The 24996-nt window shown below is 43.2% G+C and overlaps 1 protein-coding gene across 2 annotated transcripts in view; it reads left to right on the top strand.

The window, feature by feature from the left end:
- The window catches only part of RAB3C (RAB3C, member RAS oncogene family), a 204183-nt gene extending 179857 nt beyond the window's left edge, over positions 1-24326 (top strand). For both annotated transcript variants that reach the window (XM_084801389.1, XM_084801388.1), the window contains exons 4-5: positions 2457-2581; positions 21552-24326. In XM_084801389.1, the coding sequence (XP_084657515.1) occupies positions 2457-2581; positions 21552-21745 (319 nt within the window). In that variant the 3' untranslated portion in view covers positions 21746-24326. The remainder of the gene's footprint in view (positions 1-2456; positions 2582-21551) is intronic.
- Positions 24327-24996: the final 670 nt, after the last annotated feature.

Genomic DNA, 24996 nt, shown 5'->3' with positions numbered 1-24996 from the left:
TTTCTTGGCAAAAATATATTAGTGAGGTGACTGAGGGTGTGCCACCTTGTCCTGACCTTCCCGTCATTCATTTCCTGTCTGCTAAGGCACTGTCAGTCCATAATCCCCTGCGCAGCCGCATCTTTCTTGGCAACACATCCAAGACTCTCCATGATCCTGCCCTGATGGATAACCAAAATGTCTGCTGAAGGTATTACCAAAGAAAATATTACCAGTTTCCGCTGCCTATACCTGGCAATTACGTCATTGTGATTTTGCTTTTTAACTCTACTTTTCTTTATGAAGGTCGCATGTCTGATCTTCACTGTCACTTTGTGACAGGAGCCTGCTCTTGACCACCAGCTTAAATAAAGGACTCCTATTTGGCCCTATATGCACAGTGATCTTTCTGGCCTGAACTATAACATTAGTACCTGAGTTACGACACGCATCCATGATGAGTTTGTCAATTTTCATGTTTTCTGTACAAAATAAGGTGAAGAAAAAAAAGCATAGAATTCAGAGCTTGTATCATTATTTTCATTGGGTGTCTCTGTCACTCTTCTATTGCTATGAAAAGAAACCATGACCAACACAGTACATATTTAACTGGGGACTTGCTTACAGTTTCAGAGGTTTAGTCCATTATTATTATAATGCATACATGGTGATAAACACCACTCTACAGAGAGAGGGATGCTGGGCCTGGTACAAACTTTTGAAACCTTAAAGCCCATTCCCAGTGACACACTTCCTCCAACAGGCCACACCTCCTATCCTTCTAATCTCAAACACTACCACTCCCTGGTGACTAAGCATTCACAAAAATGAGCGTATGGTGTGTGTGAGGGCGGGGAAGCATTTGTATTCAAACGAGAGTAGGCACACGTGAACATCATTGCGTGAATGTACTTTTAGCTCATTACAATTAGAATGGTCATTTCCTCAGATTTTTCTGATAAACTATACTATGCCTCTGCAGGATCCAGGTGGAATAAAAATTGTGTTAATCTCACCTGAAAACTTGGCCTCCGACCAGAAGAATTCTTAAATAGAACCTTATCTGCCTCTGCCTTTCTTCCCAGGAGGAGGAAACCTGACTCACCCCTCCCTCGTTGCCACTGAGAGCTTTGTCCTCTCTTCTCTCCTCCAACTGAGACCAGCTCATCTCTGTTTTCTATTCAATAGCCCTGAAGGATTTGACAATTGTCAGCAAAACCACCTGAGCTCCTCTGGCACTTCACAAATCTATCCTTTCAAAGTGTAATCATTTGTTTAGCTTCTCAGGATTCTAGTATTCCTCTGGTGGCCATCAGCTGGCGGCCAATATTCCCACATAACCCATCCTGTTACTCTTACACAGTAGAAACTACGAAAATTGAAGACCATGGCTTCATCTCCTCCACGTTTCAGCTCTGAATGGTAGCACACTAGAAACCTGTTAAACTTTTAGTGAGTAGCAGGACACTATGCAGTCCCAGGATTGAGAAACATGCCCCTTGGGTAGGCTTCCCAGCTCTCCCTCTTTATGAGCTGTCCAATCTAAGACAAATTATTTAACCTCTCTGTACCTCACTGTCTTCCACTGTGAACAAATACAGCAATTTTTTCTTAAGTTAGTTTACGCGGTAAATGAATGGGGTATAAGCAAAGCACTTAGGGTTACGTGCTGCAAAGAACAGCTACCACGATTATTATCTAAGCTTCAAAACGAAGGCTTGTTTGTACCGTGATGGCTACTGGGGCCTGATCTGAATTCTAGAAGTCTGTTCAAAGCAAGTGAAAATGCCAGCCCACTGTATTGTTGTTTTGTATGAACGGGACATGTTTCTTTTAACTGTAAGGTGTAGCTACAACAGTTTTATGATTCTTGTTCTAATTCCCATTTCCTTTGATTCTCGAAGCCCTAGTTGCCTTTGTTCTATTTTTGTGTGTGATCAAGGAAAGTGATGTCTTTATCTTCCCTTGTGAGTGTGTCCATCAGTGAGACAGCTGTCCTCAGATGGAGAAACCAACCATCTCAGTGTGTCTGGAGTTTAGAAGGTTCTGGAAACACAGAACTTTTACTGCTAAAACTAGGAAGATCCTCGCCAGCTTACCCTTACAACTATTGCATAACAGATGTAGTTCCAGGAGGAAAGGGTGTGGTGGTGCTGGTCTCCTCAGACACAGTATAGGTCTTGGTACAACACCTGTTGCCTTGACTGGCTTTCTCCAGTGCTGGGGTCAAATACAAAGCTTAGCATATACTCTCAATTCATCTCCTCTGCCACTGAGCTGCACTTTGATTTTTAATTCTACCAATTCCTTGTAAGAATCTAAAAAGGGCAACTGCACAGAAATAATTAATTCTAAAGGTCAAGCTTCTAGGCTTCATTTTTTACCACCATTGTGCTCTCTGGGACTTTGTCCTTATTTATTTATTTATTTTTTCTATTTCCCTCTGATCATTTTTGTACCTGTTATTTTTCTTTTAGGTCAACTCAGATCAAAACATACTCTTGGGATAATGCCCAGGTTATCCTGGTTGGAAACAAATGTGACATGGAAGACGAGCGGGTGATCTCAACGGAGAGAGGCCAGCATCTAGGAGAACAGCTTGGTAAGACACAAGTTAAAAAGAGAGAGAAAGCTTGGTAATTGTCACACTGATCAGAGTCGCAGGTGTGTGTGTGTGTGTGTGTGTGTGTGTGTGTGTGTGTGTGTGTGTGTGTGTGTGAAGTTGGTCAAGAGACCTTGAAAAATAGCAGGCCTTCTGTAAGGCATGAGCGCATCTCCTCTCGTTTCCTGTGGCATTGCTTGAGTTCAGGCACAACTAGAAATGAAAGTGATAACAAGAACTTTGGTCTTAGCTCAAGGAAAATTCTAATTCCTATTTCATGAGAATCACAGGTCTGCCTTCCCTGTTTCTCCATTTTGTTTTGTTTTAGTGCACACACATAATTTTGCATTGAGTTGAGTACTTTATAGTGACTACTATTTTTCTCGGGTTCCTGTTAAGTATAGTAAAAACAAAAAATAATATGTTTTAGATTTTGGGCTTCAGAACATCAGTGGTGAGCCATGGTACTGTTAAAAAAATCTTTTTTATTTTAGATGTTTTATTTTATTTTTTTGGCACACACATTTTTATATTATTACACATAAATTAAAAAATGTCATAATCAGGGACTATATAGCTGTTACATTCATGGTGTTTTGGCTAATTGTATTTGGCAGCCTTGTAGAAAACATCTTTCCTATCTTGGTGATTCTAAAATTCTGAATGAGAATCAATATTTATCATATCTCATTCTGTCGACTTAAAACATCTATCTAGACCTAAGGACATCTTAAGCCCTAAACAGCTAAGCTTAATGGTAAGACTAAACTAGCTCGTCTTCAACCCCATCAGAGACTTGAGAAGGAACAAAATTAATTACTTGAATGAACCACAAGTGCAGGTTAGCAGCTTCCAAAATGAGGGGCGGAGGTAGGAAGGGAAATGACAGAGACAGTTGACTGCTTGAACAGTCACCCAAAACTCTCTATTATACTGGCATATAGTCTGCAGCCTTGTGGCCCAGTATATCTGACAGACATATTTGTGAGGCAGGAACTATTGAGGACTTGCTTACTCTGGCTAGGCAGAGATTGGCCTTAGACTCTGCCTACATCCAAGCTTGCCCTTTTAAAGGCAGAATTCTGTGGCAGAAATGAGGACATTTTGCGAGTGGCTGGTTTGCCATATTTAAAGCCATCTCCACAAGGAGGTTCAATTGATGCTCATTATCTTCTTTGAGGTAGGCTGAGTATTACTGGGAGATAATCAGTCTTATTGTCAAATAATCTTTAAAATAATAGAAACATCTTTAAATTCCAGATTCTATAGGTCTCTGAGGTTTTTGAGTACCTTATCTAACTATTTTACTTTATCTATAGAATCATATCTATCTGTTAAACCTAGGATGTATATTCTTGTGATAAAAACAGACCATTAATTGACATGAGCATGAGTTTATCAAATAGCAATTAGCTTGTATTAACTATCCTAAACCACCTATTATAGCATTTGCAAAGTATTGGAAGTAAACCATGTATTATAATTGAGTTGCATGGGTACAATACCTCATATCAGAGTAGAAATATCTATACCAATGAATCAAAACTAACCTTATTTGTGAGTAACAATATTAAGGCCTTAAGTTGAGAAGTAGATTCAATAATCTGCTTTTTGTCTTATCTTCCCTGTATATTTCTATATTCCACCTTCTTTCGTTTCAACCCCTATCTCCATATCCACGAAAGAATGATAAACGAAAAGAGAGACTTCCCTGAGTCCAACCTTGTTTTCTCTCTGAATAAGACCGATATTAACTTGTAACCAACTCCCACTGAAAATAATCATCTGTAGCCCAGGAGAACAGCCAAAAACCTACCCAACCTCCCTTTGGGGAAATCGGGCATCATTCTCTTAAGGTTTCTTGCCTGATTTGGGGTGAATAATACCTTTGTAGGGGACAAAATAAAATTGGGGAAAGTGGTTAAACAAACCAGGAATACCATTTGTGATCTAGTTACTAAGTGTTGAGAAATTCCAGGCTTAATATAAGTCCTGCATGGGACAGTCTGAAATACTGCCAGTAAAAGGAAATGAGGTATTGTCAGTAAAGACTACCATGGAGCACAAACATCGAAGAGAGTTAAAGTGAGAGGACAACGAGCAGGAAAGGTACAATCCCAGTCCTGCAACCTCGTGTTACGCATACATCCAGAGAGGATGCAGCAAGAGGTTGCTCACAAAGGACCTCGGCACCAGGTGGCGCCCTCCCTCTGCTCCCCTTTTCTCTTCTGTAACAATGGCCTCAACTCAGTTGATCCCAGTAATGAGGCGCAACCCAAAATTTGAAAACCACCATCACGTGATGGATGAACTGAGCTTTGCTCTATTTTTGGAAGCTTGGACTGTCGAAGCACAGCCATTCCCTGTGGCTCAGTCTACCACTGGGAAATCCCAATTGCAGAGTAAGAGTCCATTCTCCAAATGTTACTATCTCCCTGTGAGGCCAATGAGCTCATTATACTGAAAGCTGTCACAGCATGGCAACAGAGACCCGTCTAGGAGACTTCCTTGCAACCGGCTATGAAAACATCACTAGTCTGATATTTAACCTTGCTATAGATGCTTATTAGCCTTTATATTCTCTGACATAGGACCTCTCCACATGCTATCAGTGTGTAAGAGTCTTAGAAGATTGGTGACTTTTCCTAGTGCCTCAGGAAGATAGGACTGGAGACGAGTAGGTCTTGGGAGGCAGAGGCAGATAGATCTCTGTGAGTTCGAGGCCAGCCTGGTCTACAAAGTGGGTCCAGGACAGCCAAGGCTACACAGAGAAACCCTGCCTCAAAGAGGGGGGTGGGGTGGAACATTGGAGGACATTACCCTGTGGCTTCCTTGGACTCCCTTCACTTTCTCTGGATTTTTCATCTAGCTAGGTATATGCACCTGGGAGAAGAAAGCACTCCACACAAGCAAGCTGTCTTTATAAGTAAGGCTAAAAACTGTTTGACTCCAGGAAAAATCGAGTAGCATCAAGAACAAGTCAATGTCACTGTCACAAAGAGCCAAGTGATAGCTTTATTTTACAATCCAATGAACAACTTGGCTGTTGAGAAGATCAGGTGTGGAAGAGATGTTAGAATGGTGGAATTACTTCTGGGGATACTTTCAGTAGCATGCACACAAGCGCACACACACACACACACACACACACACACACACACACACACACACACTCTCACACATCCGCTCCATTCACTGAACAGATGTGGAAAAGCTTCTCAAATTGAGAGACAGATTTTATGCTCCTGTGCAAAATCTTCCAATAGTCTCTAATTGACTTTTTTTTTTTTTTTTGCTTTTTAGCCAATAAAACTCAGCAGTTGTCATAGCAACCAGCAAATGTGCCTTCTTGGTGATCATTTACCTCCAGTGTGGTTCATTTGCCTCATCACACTACACACCCTCTACAAATGATCAGGAGAGACAGATCTGAAAACTAATAACTCTCTTAACCTAAATTACAAGGTTTTGAGGGGTTTTATTTTGGAAAAAATAGCAGTAAAATTGCATTTCTCAGAGATTAGGCTTTCTTTCTCTAAAGGTTATTACTATGTCTTGGCAGATGGCTCAGAACAGCTGCTTTATTTATCTGTTTATGTTTAACTCTCCATTATTGATGATTATTTCTGTATATCACTTGCTCGTCCAAATGAGGGCACTGGAGCAAGGTATACTATAATAGAGGCTGAGGTCTAGGAAGAGGGTGCTCTTATCAACATGATTTTTTTTTGTCACCAGAAGGTGTTTATTAAGGGTTTACAATATTCAGGCAATTTGACAGATGACTCTACCTTCTAGAAGCAACCGTCATAGAGTCTGTGAGTGACAATACAGACAATGAACATTTCCTGGCTGTTCCTCTCCTGGCTGTTTAATTCCATTTTGCCCTGAGAAGTAGTTCCTGGTCATTAATTCTGGGGCTCCCGACCCCTCCCCTTTGTTCAGCACTGTGTCCCCTCTCCTAGGCAGGCATCCCCTTCAGCTGCTTCCTGCCCCCCTGGCCCGCCACACCCTTCCACACATACTTCCTTGGAAATTCTGCTTCTCTGGGGGTTTTAACGCTACCTACCAACAGGGAAATCAAACACCAGCAGTGAGCTCATGACTAAGACTCAGGTACTTATTTCCAGTTGAAACAACTGGGGCTTCAAATGAATTTATCAACACCAATACAGACTAGCTGCCCAACCCCAACTCTCAAGTGTTCCGAGTTAAAACCTAGAAAGCTACACTATATACAAAAAACACTTGTTGTATCATATAATACTAATTTTTTAGTACTACACCCCACTTACTTCCATGATGGGAGTGTTGGAAGAGAGTTGATTGCTGCCCAAGCCGAACATGATCTTGTGGTTGGTGTAATTCTCTTTATGCATTTTAAAACATTTACTCTATTACAGTACAGCCTAATACAAGATAGAAAAAAAAACCGCTGCATTTTTTATTTACAAAGCTAAATTTTGTCAATTATAGGCAGACTCCAACAGAAAGGCATCTGTGAATTTTTCAAAGATGTATTTGTTTAATGTAGATGAGTGCTCTGTCTGCATGGACACCTGCGTGCCAGAAGAGGGCATCAGATCCCAATATAGATGGTTGTAATTTGACCATTTGGTTGCTGGGAATTGAACTCCAGACCTCTCGAACAGCAGACAGTATTCTTAACTGCCGAGCCACCTCTCCAGCCCATATATTTGTGAATTCTTAACCACATATGTTTACTTGGTAATTTCTGGTTCAAGTAGACAGTTTGCTTAAGGGAATCATCATCCTTTAAAATAGAAAAAGTTAACCCGTAGAATGGGCTACTCTTTCACACAGCAGCACCCCTGAAAGTGTGACGTGGGTCAGGTATAATACGCCATTGTTTCCCAAAAGATACAGGTGAATCAATGCAGGTAAATCCCAGAGCTAGTAGATTTGCCTCTAGGGTTGACTCTCTGTGGACTACAAGAGTTGATCCCATCAGCCAGGCGGCTCGAGCGTCCATTGAAGGAGAGACACCTGAAGGATAAGGAAGCGTCATTAGCATCCAGATGGGAAAGTCGGCCTCGGGACTTCAGTAGCCCTGATTCTGCTTGTAGCTGAGCCTGAAGGACCCCCATGGTGCTGATTTTTGACTTTGGCATCCTCAAATTTGTTCCTGAAAATCTCTGTTCTCCCTGACAGCCAGGGTAGGAAAGAAAATGGAAGGAACCATAAGTACAGTTGTTGGTCTGTGGGAGTTCTGAGCTGTAGGGGTCCTTCGACTGACCCTAAGTAACTTCCACCAGGTAAAAGTATAATAGCCATCTGTCCCCGAGGGCTAAGCTCTACTCCAGGCACTATAACCTTGAGTTATGGAATAGATTTTTGCGTTTAGTTTTATCTTAAAGTCCAGGAGGAAGTCCAGGCATGTGTATCTGTAAGCATGTGTGGCTATAAGCTTACTTAAGCTCCTCTTTATGGTACTCCCATGATCCCATAGTCCCACAATAGAAGCCAGGAATGATTCCATGGTTACTAAGAGTGAATTCTCCTGAATAAGTTTCATTCATGGGCAAACTTTCCTCTTCAAAGTACATCCATCAAATTGGTGCAGACATTTTCAAGGAGACTTGGGAAGATCCAAAAGAGAGATTGTGGGCATAGGTGTTGTTCACTAGTCAACTAGGACTTGATCAAAATCCTCTCAACTAAAACCAGTAAGGCAAGGCTTCTCGCTGAACTACCATAGGGTCGCACCATGAGACTGACTCTTGACGGACACAGAAGACAGATGCTTTACAATGAAACTTGGGGATGTGATGCAGCATGGTTTTTCATTTGTTCATTCATTCAGCCTTTCATTCTTCCATTCACTATTGTTGAGCATTCATCCTTGGTTAGGCACACGTAGTTGGAATATTCTAGTCTTCAGAGGGACACAAATACAGTGACTTTTACAAGCCACTCTGTGTGGGTCTCCAACAGAATTGAAGACCAGTTTTAGAGGAGATCAGGAGACTAAGAACATCTCCATCCAGAGGCATGTAGAAAGGCCACATTGACAGTGTCTGCAGTGGGCTTGAAGATAGAAAATAAAATGTTCATGGTTGGGGAAAGAGGTGATGGTGCCTTTATGAAGAAGAACTGTGTGCTGGAGAGGTCTAAGCCCATAAAAAGATGACATGTCACTGAGAGGCCATTTCCTAGACTGGAGAGACTGGAGTTGGCTCGACACGTTCTCAGGAGCCAGTGGCAGAGTTTAAAGAATAGAGTGGCAAGACCAGATTTCATTTCACACTAAGTACAAAGGTGCCATTGCCAAATTTGGGGTGTCTAATGTCAGGGAGAGTATAGGAAGAAAGTAGTATACATATTTGCCTGTATCTCAACATCAATTTCTCAGTTATTGGATATGTTGTTCTGACAGTATATTATATAAATTCTAAAACTAATCTTCATGTATTAGAATAGTGTTGAGTGTTTTAAAAGCTGGGTAATAGGATAGTAAATATTCTAAAGCCACTGGTTAAAAAGTACATTGGAAGTGATAGATAGGAAGAATGGAGCCCAACAGGAGTGTTGCTTGTCACAGGAACATGGTCAAGTGTCAATCAGTACGATAGTGTTACTCAGGGGATGTTAAAAGATCAGGCCAGGACCCCATCTCACACACACACACACACACACACACACACACACACACACACACACACCAAAACAATCAGAATCTCTGAAAATGCAGAATGTTCTAGTTTGCTTCCTGTTGCTGTGGCAAACACCATGACCAAAGGCAACTTGAAGGAATGTTTCTTTGGCTTAGCAGTTACAGTCAGTTGAGGGAAGTGAAGGCAGGAACCTAAGGCAAGCACTGAAGCAGAGACCCCGTTGGCTAACCTATTGCCTTGCTTCCTCTAGCTTGCTCAGATAGCTCTTTTCATACAACCCAGGCTGACCTACCCAGGTAGTACTGGCTACAGTGGGCTAGGCCTTTCCAGGTCAATTAGCAAGCAAGAAAATGCCCCCCACAGGCATTACCCAGAGCCAGTCTGATGGAAAGAATTGTTCAAACAAGATTCTCTCTTCTCAAGCACACCTATATTCATGTCAAGTTGACCAAAAGTAAATAAATAAATAAAACAAAATACCATCAACAACAACAACTGGGAAATACCCATCCTTGTCAACTTGAACACGCAAATGCTTCGGTAAAGCTAGAGAAACATATGTGGGCCTGGGGATAGAATCCCTCCGAGGTAACAGCCTGATGCTTACCATAGCTGATACACAGAGAGGCAGGACAAGGGGAGCTTGGAAGCTCTTCAGCAGGATGAGGACTTTACCTATTGCATAGCGCAAGTAGCCACCCCATTCTCGTCTATGAAATTTAACTTCTAAACAGTTGCCTCCGTTAAATCTATTCTTGTATGGTGTTAGGAATCTGTGTGAAAAGGTAGGTAAATCAAATCTTAAGAACCAGCCATTGAGGCTCTCTGTGCTCACATTAACTTTTTTCTAAAGTAAAAGATGCTACTATTTACACACACAGACACACACACACACACACACACACACACACACACACACACACACACACACACACACACACACACACACACACACCCCTAATCTCATTTCATAGGCATCAGCTTCTCGTTACTGTGCGAGCTGTCCTTGCCAAGGGCCACTTAGTGGCCGCAGCACCAAAACCGCAGAAGCATAAGCTGCCTGTGACATACACACTCCCATTTGGTCATTTTTTTAAGCTGCAACCATAACATTGCCTCCAGGCACTCCAGTTTAATGAAGGATACTCCCCCCTTTGGTTTTTTGGTTGTTGATGGTTTTTTTTAAATTATTTTCTCCTTTCCTCTGCAAAAACAGTTCCACCATAAATCCGGGTTGAGGAGTCAGCAACCCTGAGGAGCGTTGCTCCGTTGCTCCGATGCCTATTTTTAAAACTCAAACCACCTGCTCCACATTTGCACTGACTGCTCTTCAGCAGTTTTAAAGATTTTTTTAAAAAATCTTAATTGTAGTGTTTATGAAAGAACAGGGATTGCCAACTTCTGGATTTGGCAAGGAGTCCCAGCAATGCTATTTAAATGTTCTGAGTACCTGGCTGCACATAGCTGCCTGTGGAAAAGTGCAGACACCCTGCCATTATTTCCCCTGGCTCACACTCTTTCTGTCTAAGTTTTTCCCAGGAGGCAGAAAATAGGTCAAGGATACTCTATAATGTGTTTGGCATACTTAGCATGGTTACATCCATGTATAAAAAGGGAAGGGGCTTCCATCCACCTTCTCCTGGCCCTTTGAGTTTGCCCCATCTTATTAGCTCTTGGCAGATGACGTTTATTCCTTACAAAATGCTCCTTGTGAACAGCGAGGCCACGCATCCCAGGCATCCCACTTTGCTCAGCATGGTTCCAGTGACGTGGATTTCCCAGTAAACATCCATAGCACTCCTTTCAAGCTCAAAAGTGATCCACGCAGAATGAAAAGATGATGGCTTGGTGGATGATGCCACACCCTGCAGCACCTTAAGGGTGGACCCAATTTGCTCTTTGCTGTCAGGGCTCAGACATTCCCCACTGAATGAATTTGCAAGACCTTGGAAAACTCCTATTTTAATCATCACTTTCTTTAGTCAACAAAATCAACCTGCGTAGCCTTTTCTAGGGAGAAAAATCACACTACTTCAGATCTCTACAAATATTTGACCCCTGGGAAGCCCCATTTCCTTCCAAGAGCCACAGCATGCAAAACCATATTTTTGCTCAAGAGCTTCTAATTTCTCATCCTCACAAAACTGCCCATCCTCTCGTTTTCTTACTTGACTCCGAACCCACCTTGGCTCCCTTATCTCAGGATGATCTGAGTGCTGTGCACTTCTCAACCCTACACCCATGTTTGTCCTGTGCAGTATGTAAAATATGAATGAGTGAATCTGCTTCCAGGTAGTAAAGGTCTGTATAAATACATGACCTCATGGTCTTTTTTTTTTTTTAACAACACAAAGTGCTAAGAACAATGTTACTAAAAATTCAAAGCTGAATATGGGAAATGTAAACTGTCTCATTTTTTATTACCAGCATGACAAAACAAACAAAACTCATCTAGGTGAGTTTGCTGTGCTCTGTTTTGAAACGTGAAAGGTCTCAAGTCCAGGATGGGCCAGTGCAGCTGCCAGAGATCCAGATCTGTTCACGAGCTCTGCACCTTGGTCGGTATGAATTTCTTTCCCTCAAGGTAAAATTACCATAACTAGGAGCAGAAGAGAATAAATTCTCCCAGCCAGATTCTCAGGGAATTGATTTCTAATTAAAAATGCCTGTTATTATTTGCCCCCAAGAACAGTAAATGCCAAACACTTGTGAATACAGATGTGTTTGCTGTAACCATGGTATTATGTCCCAATAAGCCTACCAGGAATTTGAAAACACTGGAGGCTACAAATGCATCCAATACACTTAGCCCACCAAACATCAGACCAGTGGAGCCTTCCTTTAGCACACTCAGCCCAGTTAAAACAACCTACATCCAACGTAAACCCTATTTTATATTAATCTGGAATAGCTCATGTAATTTACTGACGACTGTTCTGAAATATAAAAGTAGCACCAGTTTTTAAAAAATGTTTAAAGTAAACAAATTGTCAGCCAAACTGTCCCAATGGTGTTTTTCTAATTTATTTTTTATTCTAGTGGCTGCTTCTAGGGACACTAAGGGAATGTCACTGAGTGGAACAGGCTCACTTGTCTTCCTGGCTGGGGTGCATGGACGACACTGCACATCCCTATGCTTTCCTGCATACCCAGTCCCCACTCTTGTAGACAGCAACAGGCCCTGATTGTGCTCACTCCTTTTCCTTCCCCTTCTGCAGATCAGCTCCATAATTCTCTGATTGTGCTCACTCCTTTTCCTTCCCCTTCTGCAGGTCAGCTCCATAATTCTCTGATTGTGCTCACTCCTTTTCCTTCCCCTTCTGCAGGTCAGCTCCATAATTCTCTGATTGTGCTCACTCCTTTTCCTTCCCCTTCTGCAGGTCAGCTCCATAATTCTCTGCTTGTGCTCACTCCTTTTCCTTCCCCCTTCTGCAGATCAGCTCCATAATTCTCTGATTGTGCTCACTCCTTTTCCTTCCCCTTCTGCAGGTCAGCTCCATAATTCTCTGATGGTCTCACCTTGGAAACTGTGGCTTACTAGAGCAGAGGTTAAAAAAGACCACGCCCTCCACATTGGGAATTTCAGAGACACCCTCTTTCCTTTATGGATTTTTGAAAGGATCCCCTCTCAATAGAAGTCATTTGTTAATGTAGTGTCGGGTGATTGCTTGTGCAGATTGTTAACCCTGCGTGCTCTGTTGGCCTTACTAACTTTGTTCACAACAGGGGACTCTCTCAAACCCAAGGCCCAGCCTATACCCTGTTCTATGCTGGCGGATGCTTAATCCCTGTGCACATGGAACCAGTGGTATTTCCTCTGTGAAAACCATTCAAGTAAATATCTGTTCTCTAGCTAGATAGCACAGCCTATCCCGGCTGGCTTTGTCACTCTTTAACTAAAATTAGTTTCCAATCATCTGAGTTGGCTTTATTTAAAAAAAAAAAATGTAATTGTTTGTAGGAAAAACTCTAAAGGCAGAATTCTCATCATCATCTTTTCTGCTCTAGAAGCCCAAAGAGCAAATCATTTGCTTCTGGAGTATTTTTTTTTCCTAAATACAAACCTTCAAGAGAAAATATGAATTAATTGCAATTTTCCAAATTTATCACTATAAAAAGGAAATTCATTTAAGTCACACTTGGTGTGGTTTTCTGTGTCTACTCTGGACAGGCCTATGAATGGAGCCAAATTCAAACATTCTGAAGAATTTTCTGACATTTAGAAATTGCTATCAAGGTAAATTTGCTTAAAGTACCAGGTACAGTTGCACCAATAAATCATGAAAGCCATTGCTTTGTAAAATAAATACATGCCAGTAAGAATTACCAATCATTAAAGCATGTTGCTCAGGAGAGCTAAGACTCCCCATGGCTGGTTTTATGAAGCCAACACAGATATCTGTACTGGGTGGGTCTGGCCCTGCCAGAAGACAAAAGATGGACATTAGGAATGTCCTGGAGGAAAGAGCGTGGCCTAATCCTTGCTGTGGGTTTCCGTTATGTGCAACGTATCTACACTTCTCAACTGTAAAACTGTGAGGATGCTACTTCACACTACAGTCTGGGACCAAAGCCATGCAAAAGGAACTGCACAGTGAACCTGGCATGGTGCTCCACAAAGGCCTCCCACCTATGATGTCAACGAAATCTCTTTAGTTTAGTCCCAGCTACTTGAAACTTCATTTCACTCACGGCTCTGTCTCATAGGCATCTCTCACAGCAGATGTAGCCTAATAATGGATAAATGCACATAAGTGCCATTGTAAATTGAAAAATCCTGTACAAAGAACAGTCACTAATGTTCGTGCCCACGGTTCAATAGGCTAAGGTGGAAATCTGTCTCCTTTATTCATCAAAAGCCTAATGAAATGTTATGACATTACAGAGGAAGGTTTGATGGCCTCGAAGGAACAAACTCCATTTGGAAAACACTTGGCACTGATTTGCATACAAACAATGGCTTTGTGTCTTGAATGACCCTTACCTCTCTAAGCTAAGAGAGAAACTTGACTTTCCCAGACATTAAGAGTCTTTATATTTTGAAGAAAAGCAAGAGTTATTAGTGGAAGTGGAACGATTCCATTCTTCTTCCTATTTTTCAGAACTGCCTTTCCTCATGGGTAAATAGGATTGTTTTGATTTTTTTTGGGGGGGGGGATATAACAAATTCCCCACAGGGCAAATCTAAAACAATATTATATGGAATTCCATGCTTGGTAAACTCCTTCCATAAATAATGCTGCTGACAAATTACTTACACGTTCAGTCCCTTCATAACAAAGAACAAAGAAATAAGTGACTCCCTTCCCTTCCATTTCAATGTACCAACTTCTCCCAACCAATTAATAGCTATCAATCCTGTAATTAACCAACATCTGCTGGGCACCTGCTTCTACTCGATGCTGCGTTAGATAGTTCCAGGGCTGGGGGAAGCCCAGTGCGGGAGGCATGGTTTAACTAGAGAGCAAAAAGAACCCAGTAGAGGAGGTTGACAGGGAACGGGGCGTGGCTGGCTCTTTGCATACGGAATCTCTTCTGGGCATCCTGAAAGATGTTCCAGAATTGGAGTCTCATGGTCGGACAACATGTTATTCTAAAGGCTGTGAATCAGACCCTTCAAAATGACTAGAACATTGAATTTGACATTAAGTGAATTTTGTAACTGGTATAAAACAGTAATTAAATCCCAAATATATACTAGAAAAGAATCACTAGGGAACAGGAAGTGTTCTGTATGGGTGGTTCGCCAGGCAAGACCTTAGAGCTGTTAACCAAGGGAACTCAGCTTTTTCTGGAAGACTTCAAACCAAAATAGCTACAGGGGACAAGCAGGTGATATAAATAATTAAGGACATGAAGCAGCCAGGTGGGAGATTTAAACATGATGTGTTTGCACATTGGATAGATACATAGAAAGAAAAGTGGGGTTTAAACATGATTTGTTTGTACATTGGCTACATAAGGGCAAAAAGTTTTTACAAAAGTAATGGAATGCTATTGCCTTTCTCTTGAACAAAGAGAACAAATGATACAGACGTGGATGCCCAGAAATCCAAAACAACAACTGACCATTGAAACTTGGGTCTCATGTGAGGGACAATAGGAACAGCGGGTCAGTGGTCAGCCTCCAGAGAGAGGAAGCGTCAAGTATGTCAGACACAGGCTTGTTGGTTTAATTATATTAAAGGTCTAATTATATCCCCCACACCTGAATATATACAGGGAAAATCCTGATTAAAAGTTCAACAGTCTTGGGAGCAGATGCAACCCTCATCAAATTTTATTTTGATTGGGGCGAGAGGATACAGGGGGGCTTCCTCAGGGAAAGTCACAGGAAGAGCTGAGCTGCACTAGGGGGAGCTTTTGCGTCATTTAGCAGTTGTTGCGGGAGCGGGGGAACCAGCTTCATAGAGGTGGAGGGTGTAAGGTGCAGGTCTGAGAGCTGGAGAAGTCTGAGAAGGTAGGCAGTGAACTCGGATTTTACTCAATGGAGAAAGAGGCATTCCCATAGCCTGTGCAGCCTCAACTCCAGCAAACGCAGGCAGCGCCTTCCTCACGAGGAGTCTAAACTAGAGTCTGGAAGGTGAAGGCTGGGAGAAGACCTTCTCAATGTGGGCCAGCGTCCATCAGCGCTAGGATAACCCTTGCACAAGGTCTGAATCCTGCCATCTGGTGAACAACAAATTCGGAGCCTGAGAGGCACGGTCCGTTTTTATTGTTTTCTATTTTTATCAACGTTAGCCTCGGGCCTGAGCTCCCTCCCGTTCCAGCTTTCTGCTGCTTGCTTTGGCCGTTCTTCAGGGAAGTGGGTCAACCCCTCAACCCCTCCCCCCCTCCTAAAGTCAGCCTCATGACCGGGTCCCAACATGGGACCAGCTAAAATGACAGTTGGTCCTGCTGCTTTGAGGTCCTTACTTCTGTCCCAACTGTCACCTGCCTGGCAGCACGAGGACTGCCTTTCCCTGAAGCCCTGTCCCAGTTCCACCGAAACAGTGAAGATGCTACCCCATAGCCGCAGCTCAAACGGAAAAAAGAGCCCGCTTGAGACGGGTAAAGCCGCGGGAACGTAAACTACTGCCAATTAGAAATGAAATGATGTATGAAGGACAGTTTTAGGAATTATGGAGGGAGGGGGAACAATATGATTTTTTTCTTTCTCTCTCAAAATGAAAAAGTCAGAGACCCCAAATAGTGATCAAGACTTCTTTCCTGGGGTGAGTAAAAAAAAAATTTTTTTAAACCCTACTGTAATGGATGGAGATAGAGTTTAACTATATGGTGTAAATATTAACACGTGAGAGGAAATTTAGAATCATCTACCAAACCGAATAAATTCACTGGATAAAGGGGCTGAGAAGGAGCTGGCTCAATGCTCGGTATTGGAGCTCTGACTGTTGCTTCTAAAACAGGACGATCACAGTGGGGCACTGTGACATTTTAGAGCTCCTCATGGCCGTGTGTGACTGCCTAGAGCCAGCCACCTTAGTGAGCAGCACGCTTTGGGCCTTATGGCTCTGCTTGCTTCCCTGGGCGTAGGGCTCTGAAAAGGGACCAGGTTTTTCTGACCTTGGCTCCAAGGAGCATCAAGGACCAGGGTTAGAGAGACCAGTGCCGGCAAGCCAGACCTGTATCACTAGCCACACCGCCCAGGGTCAGCATGCCCATCCATGCTCTTTCAGCTGTACAGAAGCCATAGCAAAAGGGTTGAACTCAAACAGTGTCTGGGGATGCCCGTCATGGGTTTTAGAAAGGACAGGAGATGTTCTTTCTAGGTCAGGCCTGGAGAACCCCACGGCAGGAATGTGCTAGCTTAATGCACGTGATTTTCTGAGTTTGGAGCAATGCCACCTCTGCCAGAGAGCAGTTGGGAGGCCTGGGAAAGGGTGGCCAGCTCTTCCATGTCTCAGGCAGCATGCCCACTGATGAGCAGCTGACGAAGGCAGATGTGTGTTAAAGTTACTAACTGCAGAGGCGAGCAGTGGTGGCACACGGCACACAGGCAGGGGGATCGCTGTGAGTTCGAGGCCAGCCTGGTCTACCAAGTGAGTTCCAGGACAGCCAAGGCTGCACAGAGAAACCCTGTCTCAAAACAAAACAAACAAAAAGTTACTAACTGCAGATCATGTGGCATAAGGGGCAGGTGTCCCAGGCAAGAAGCTAAAAGCCTCCTTGTCAGGGAATCTATGATACTCCACAGTCAGCTTGCTAGTGACCTTGGCCTACTTATTTGATCCCGATCAAGTGTACTTTGCTGGGCAGTGAAGTACAAACATCTTGGGGTTGTAGATGACTGTGAGGCTTCTCTGACTGACCCGTGGCTTCCGCTGATGATGGGGTGTATATGGATGCGGGTGTGTGTGTGTGTGTAAAGTTTTCCAAGGACAAGATATTTTGTCGAGGTAGCTGAGGTTTAAAAAAAAAAAAAAAAAGGCCATGATGCTGAAATGTAATAACCAGGAAGTCCAGGGGGTTCCTGGAAGATTAAAGGCCCCAGTGTTTGCATTTGTGGGTGTAACTTAGGCTACGGTTTTAAACGTGCTTGGAAACAGATATGGGATGTGAAGGGTTTCTCACAGACAGGTTTTGCCTTTGCAACTCAAATGGACACAGACGTCTGGGCTGCATGATGAACCTTAATCTCCCCTGGGTCTAAACAACTCAGTGACAAACTATGAACGGCTGTGACCTTGATCCTGAGCTCCCGCTGTCTGGACATCACACTCGGTGATAGATTTAGCCTGTTGGCCGCTGAGAACCAGTTTACTCTTCAGAAGCCTTTGGCTCCGTATTTCTCTAGTTCATATGGAAACGTGACTTTCATAATCCCATTTTAAGTTGCTAAAAGAATGTCTTGTTTGGTTCTGCTGACACTCTTCATTCCATTTAATCATCTTCAAATTAATTAAGGAAAATGTATGTATTTGCCTTAGAACTGACCCTTTGACTGCTACAAAATAGTAGGCCCCTTCTTCAGGGCACGTGGAAGGTCAGGGAAGGCTGTGGGTGACTAATACTCTCTCTCAGCTGCTCCCCAGCCAGCCACAGGAACATTTAAACAAATTGCTCATCCATTTCCTTATTGGGAAGCTAGAAAAAGTAATGGTGCCTGCGTGTGCATGAAATAAGTTAAAAATGTTCCAAGTGCTTCCGACAGTCTCTGTGATGTGGTAACCCCTAGGCTAGGTAAACGCCAGTGTGTTGCCACGGACGCTGCTGTCGTCACTCTGGCCAGCTTGTTTGGAACCTTCACCTGAATTTTCCCTCTTGAGAGATAATGCTGTAAGATGGACAAAGCAAATATCATAAATCGTGACGCTGAGTCTTGGAATCATAATTCGATCATGGCTTCAGATGTCCTCCACACATGTGATGCGTGCCTGCACATTCGCATACATGCTTGACTACATACGATAAGAAATATATGAATAAATACATGAAAACAATGAATTTTTAAAAACTAGCATGTTACTGTGGGATGCTAAGCTACTTGGGCTGATTGCCACCACACTGACTCTATTATGGCCGCCTCACTGTGCTGGGGAGTGTTGTCAGAGCACGCACCTCTCCTGGACACTCTCTCCTGAGTAGCTGCATATTTCCCGGATCCCACAGTAAGGTATTGAAGTTCAGAACACTTTGGATTTGTGACCAGAGATCACATTACTGTTGCCAACAGCAACAGCATCATAAGGTGACCTAGTGCCCAGAGGAAGGAGCTGTGTTCTGTTAAGGGAGAGGCATGAGCCTGTATCTTTCAGCAATGGCTCAGAACTTCAAGTCTGGCGCTTTCCCGAACACTCTACCATGTGAGAGAAGTGCTGGCTGAAGTGATGGAGCTGAACCCACACCCTTGTCTCAGCCTTGCCCCAAATTCAGGGTTATTTTTCTCCAAAGATTTTTATCTCCAAAATTTTATCCAAAGAGCCTGCATCTCCAGAGTGTTCTTGGGATCTTCTGAAAAAGATGGCCATCCCCATTGGTCTTGCGACAATGACGACAGCACCTAAAAAATAGCAAGCAAGGACCTCTGATAGTTAAGCGGTGACCTCCTTCAGAGGGTGCCTGTCCTGCCCTGGTCTAGGTCCAGTGGGAACGTGGATGACCCAGCCCTAGAGACTGTGCTGGCATTAGAAAAAACTTAGCACTGCCCACACCATCTGGCCTTGTCTACAGAAAAAGAAATGTCAACTCGACATGCTCACAGTGCAGACATAAAAAAGAATAAAAAGGAAACAGGAGCTAAAGACAGACTGAAAGGCCTTGCACTGTTTCCTAGAGCCTGATGCTACTGATGGCCGTCTGCTACTCAGATCCCAACAGAGCAGTGGCTAAAATGCAGCTTGGGCTTAACCATCTGATCAAATAGTGAGAGAGACATCTACAAATTAGAAATTTTAACTCATGAAAATCATTCATTTTCTCAATTCTCTTTAAGAAAACTATTTATTGTTATCAGAGGGATTTGGAAGTTGTAAAATATTAGACTGTTCTTTTTATTTTGGTACCGGGAGCCAGGCATTTAAAAATAAAAATCACTGGATTTAATCATTTTGAATCTTTGTGTCTCCTCTGAGATAGGGCCAGATGTAACCAGAAGGATTTATAGGGTGTAAAATTGAGAATGGATTAGAAAAGGCTTTCTGCACTCTGCCCAACACATCCTAAATCAACATTCTCCCCAATGGACCGGACCAATCTCTGGCTGGCCAAGTGAGGAAGTTGTCATGGCAACTAACTGGCAGGCACAGCCTGACTGCAAACAATGGAAGGATAACAGGCGACAGGCACTTTCCGGAAGTGGGAATTGGAGCCCCGCAGTTCCTATCTTCTTGTAGTTTTGCTGCTCGTTGAAGTTAATTAAGTTTCCTTTCCTATCCAAAAACTTTACTGCCACAAACAGACGAGTGAGAACGAGGTCAGCCCCCACAAGATTTACAAAGACACACAGGGCTGTGGGAGTAGCACCCCTTTGGAATACGGTAACTCCTGTGACTCTTTAGCGCCACCTTGTGTCCTGCTAGATACTGAGCATGTACTGGAAGCTTTAGACCCTTCACTGGGCAGCCGCTGGACACACAGGATTGTATGGGAACTTCGTAGTCCCTCTTTTGGTAGAATATACACAGGAGTTTGTTTTGTTTTGTTTTCTGAAAAAAAAGGAAGAAAAGAAAAAGGAAAGTTAATAAGTTTGACAGAATGCAGAAATGAGAAAAGAATGGGAGTCAATGTCAGTTTTACTTTTTAAAAAATACTGTAAATGGCTACATGATGGCCAGACAAAACTTCCTAAAGGAGGAAGACGTTGTGTGGCTCATATTTTTCTCGTAAGAGTCAATTCTGAAAAAAGCAGTGCTTTTGCTCTTAATCCAGCCAAGTCCACAGCCAGGAGTTAGGATCACACCAGAGGCAGGCGCAGGGAGTTAGCACAAGAGGACTGGATGCAGAGGGGTTGGTTTGGTTTGATTTTTAATTAGGATTACATCTCTGGATTTTTTTTTACTATGCAAAGGAATCCCAACACAAATTTCCATGACAATCTTACACATCTACCACACCACATATGTCACAGCATTAGCAAGATTTTACAATCACAGTAAGAAAATACCTGAAAAGAATTCCATAACAATCTATCCAACAAAATCTTTTCTTTTCCTTTTTAATTTGTAATGTATTCATTTTGCATCCTGATTGTAGCCTCCTCCCTCATCACCTCCCTGTCCCATCCTCCCTCCCTCATGACCCCTCCTACCCGCCCCAAGTCCTCATAAAACAGGAGGCCTCCTCCCCTACCATCTGACCTCAGCCTATCAAGTCTCATCTGGATTGCCTGCATCCTCTTCCTCTGTGGTCTGGCAAGGCCGCCACCACCAAGGGGAAGTGATCAGCATATGGGCACCAGAGTCCATGTCAGAGTTGTCCCTACTCCCCCATACTACAGGACCCACCAGGAGACTGTGCTGCCTATCGACTACATCTGAGCAGAGGATCTATGTCCTCGCCGTGCATGGTCCTTGGTTAGTGCCTCAGTCTCTGCAGCACCTGCCTCCTCCACCCAGACTTGTTGGCTCCATTAATGATACTGTTATTGGCTCTTGAGTTACTTTCAGGAAATCTCTTTGCCCTTGCAGAGAGCATGAATGAGCACAGAGGAGATGAACATCACCAATCCCTCTTTATAACTCTCTGCTCATGGTCACTGGGTAACAGCTTCGAGGTCAGCCGCTCCCTCAGTCTAGACCATAACGATCTCCCACCGCCTGCCTTCACCTCAGCAACACCATTACCGACTTCAGAAACAATGACGTAACAGAGCTGTTTCTGTGTGTTTCCTCCAGGGTTTGAGTTTTTTGAAACCAGCGCCAAGGATAACATCAACGTGAAGCAAACCTTTGAGCGTCTTGTAGACATCATCTGTGACAAAATGTCAGAGAGCTTGGAGACTGACCCCGCCATCACGGCAGCAGCGGCAAAGCAGAGCACAAGACTCAAGGAAACCCCTCCTCCACCACAGCCCAACTGCGGATGCTAATGTCTCATGTCAGGAACTCTGAGGAGCTCCAGAGCGGCCAAGAAACAGCATTTATAAGTGGTCTATTAACCTTCACTTATACTGCCTAATAATTATTGGAAGGAAGTCTTTGATGTCAGTGGCCCATATATGCATTCAAACCCTGGGCAATTTCCTGTGTTAGTATGTGGCAAACTCAGTCTTACATTTGTAAGGATTATTCATCTATAAACACCTGGTATTTGCATGTAATTTGTTATTTGTCTTTCGGAAAAAAATTTTCTCAATTAAGCTACTGCTAAAACCTCAGACTATAATTTTAATGCAAATAACTCTTGTGCCACAGATTCAAATCATGCTTCTCATTTGTAAGGATGATGACCTAAGGACCGTGTGTGTGTGTGTGTGTGTGTGTGTGTGTGTGTGTGTGTGTGTGTGTGTGTGTAGACATTAGGAAATTTAATTTGTTTTGACTGGCTAAAAAGGAAGAAGGATTGGAGACCCTGTCACAGGTCTGACCAGTTTACTATTAGGAAATGTATATATCTATTGCACTTTGATTAATAATAACTGAGTAGTGTGTTGATGTTTTAAAAAATTGTGGGCTGGGTGCAGGAGATTAATGGGTTAAAGTAGCCTGAGCTACATAAGAAAAAGAAAAAGGGAAGGAAATGAAATGGATGTTTTTAAGGTCCTTACACGTTGTCTTGAACCAGATAAACACTAATCGAGGTTTACATACCCTGCTGTAGCGCTGTCCTTGTGAGAGCCATGGCCCATGAGGAGACATCGTTTAGTGTCAGATGCGCAGTAAGTGCTATAACCCCACGGCCTGGGTGGCCTCCATTCCTTAATGATGTGTTCCACACCACGAAAAACCTTGATGGCTCTTTCAGACCAACACCAGTTCTGGACTAGAAACTGGCTTGGTTTGTTAGTGCCTCCTTCCCAGATAAAGGAAGGCCAACTTCTCAGTTACTGCTGTCTGCTCCGAATTCAGTCAAGCTTTTCCGCCTAGTCAGAAGGTGACTGGGTAACCTTCCCGTAAGTCCCACATTGAAGAAAAGACCATTTTTATCACCATGTTTGTCAATGGATTTATAATTCTAAGGCAATTGGAAAGAGGGAGGAGACACTTGAACAATCTTTTCTTCTAGGTTTCCTGAAGACCATATAGAAATTAGACACACGAGGTGGGGCGGGGGGGCGCCTTTAATCCCAGCACTTGGGAGCCAGAGGCAGAAAGATCCCTGAGTTCAAGGCCAACCTGGTCTACAGAGTGAGTTCCAGGACAGCAAAGGCTACACAGAGGAACCTGTTCTAAAACAAAACAAAAACAAAAAGAAAGAAAAAAGAAATAGTACCCAAAGAACCCTTACCCTCTGGACCCAGTGCTGACAGAAACTTAGACCTCTCAACCTTCCAGAAGTATTTGTGATGAGGATCTTCTGAAGATGTCACTTTGAAGGGCAGGACAGTTTCGTTAGGTGGCCTTTTACCTTTTTGATGGTTATAGAAAAGATCTACCCTTCCCTTCAAAAATTGAGAAATATCCCCTGAACATATTTAGCGCAAGCTCCCTGGGCAAGCCTATTGATGGGATAGTGTGTGCATGCTTTCTTTTCATGCGCTTAGTTTCAGATTTATAAATTAATGGTAAGTCTCCTCTCTGACACCTGGAGGAGTAAGCTGTGGGTCCCCAAGGATAAGAAGACACTAATGTTTTATTAAATTTTAATGACACCTAGATTCAAGAATCATAGAAATTAACGTGATAGGGAAGAGAGAAGGAGGGGACATAAGGTAGGCTTTCTTTGCAATAGATATGTCTTCCCATGGCATTGTCCTCTTTCTGTCACCTGGGCCAGATTGTGGCCGTGTTGAACACTATAACACTATAGCTGTCAAGCTCATTTTTTACAATCTAATACAAAACTGTAAAGCTGGGAAGCCTGGGCCTCTTTCCTCAAATGTATGCAGTAAGTGTGAAAGGCCTCACTCAGGTGCTTTAAATAGCTTCTTCAGAAAGATGTGTGTGTTATAAACTGAGAGCAAGTAAGAGAGGGAACAACTGCGTTTGCTCATTTGCAAATTCCCCCAAAAAGCTTGTTGAAATTGGTTGACTGAAGCCAAGTGCCCATTCCTACACTCTGCCAGGAACCCCAGTGTTAGACCATGGTGTGCTAGTCAGTTTGCAGAGGGGCAGCAGAGCCCTGGTGTCATCGCCTCAGAATATTCTGTACCTCCCACTTTCTAAACTTCCATGGAAATACAGTCTTCCCAACTGATTTTAAACTATGAAATTCTCAACCTGCTGTGTGCTTCATCCCAAATAATTCAGTGAACATTTCTAGAGACTTGTCACTAAGATAAAGAGGGCTGCCCATGTTCCTGACATGATGCAATCACACACACACACATACACACACACACACACACACACACACACACACACACACACACACACACAGAGAGAGAGAGAGAGAGAGAGAGAGAGAGAGAGAGAGAGAGAGAGGGAGGAGAGAGAGAGGAGTGGCAGTTCCTAATATCATCAAGATATCTTGGTTGTAAAAATCTAATTTGGCAAATGGAAACCAGATAATATAACATCTGTAAGCCTTAAGCTATATAGCTTAGAAACACTAACACTGTAATCCTGAAGTTTTCAACCTTGGCCACTACATACATATGTATGTACAAATACATACAACACCCACTGTCATCAACCTAAATATGACCAATGACATAACTAAATTTGTATCTAAAATGTTTAAAAACTATGTATTTGTCTTTGTTTGTAGGTCTTAGACATTGCTTCTTGTCTCTGATGCAATTAAGTTAGTAATTTAAGTGTGTCCTCCCCTTCCTGTGTGGTCACCTGGGCACCCCGTCCATGCATTATTTTAGAGCTGAACCGAAACTGCTTCAGGAACCCCCTGCACCCTGCCCCCCACGAGCTCCGCCGTTGTCTCGTCTCTTTCCTTGCTTAATGCTGGAGTGCTGGAAGCTGTTTCGTCTAAGCAGCCATCTTGCAGTGTGAATGGATGTGGGAGGTTCATAAGGTGTCCTCGCTCCCCGGGTGCAAGTTAGTGATAGGCATCAGGCCTACGGGCTCAAAGGAAGAGCTGCTTTAGGACAATGACCCGGTTCCCTTTGTTACAGCTGCCAAACAGCATCTACTGCCATCAAGAGCTTCTGATGAGCACAGGGAGCAGGGGTGGGGGTGGGGGGTGGGGGGGTGGGGGTGGGGCGGGGGGGAGTTGATGAAGTTC

The sequence above is a fragment of the Acomys minous genome (genome assembly GCF_964271855.1).
Source record: "Acomys minous genome assembly, chromosome: 11".
NCBI lineage: Eukaryota > Metazoa > Chordata > Mammalia > Rodentia > Muridae > Acomys > Acomys minous.
This window is presented reverse-complemented; position numbering and strand designations above follow the sequence as displayed.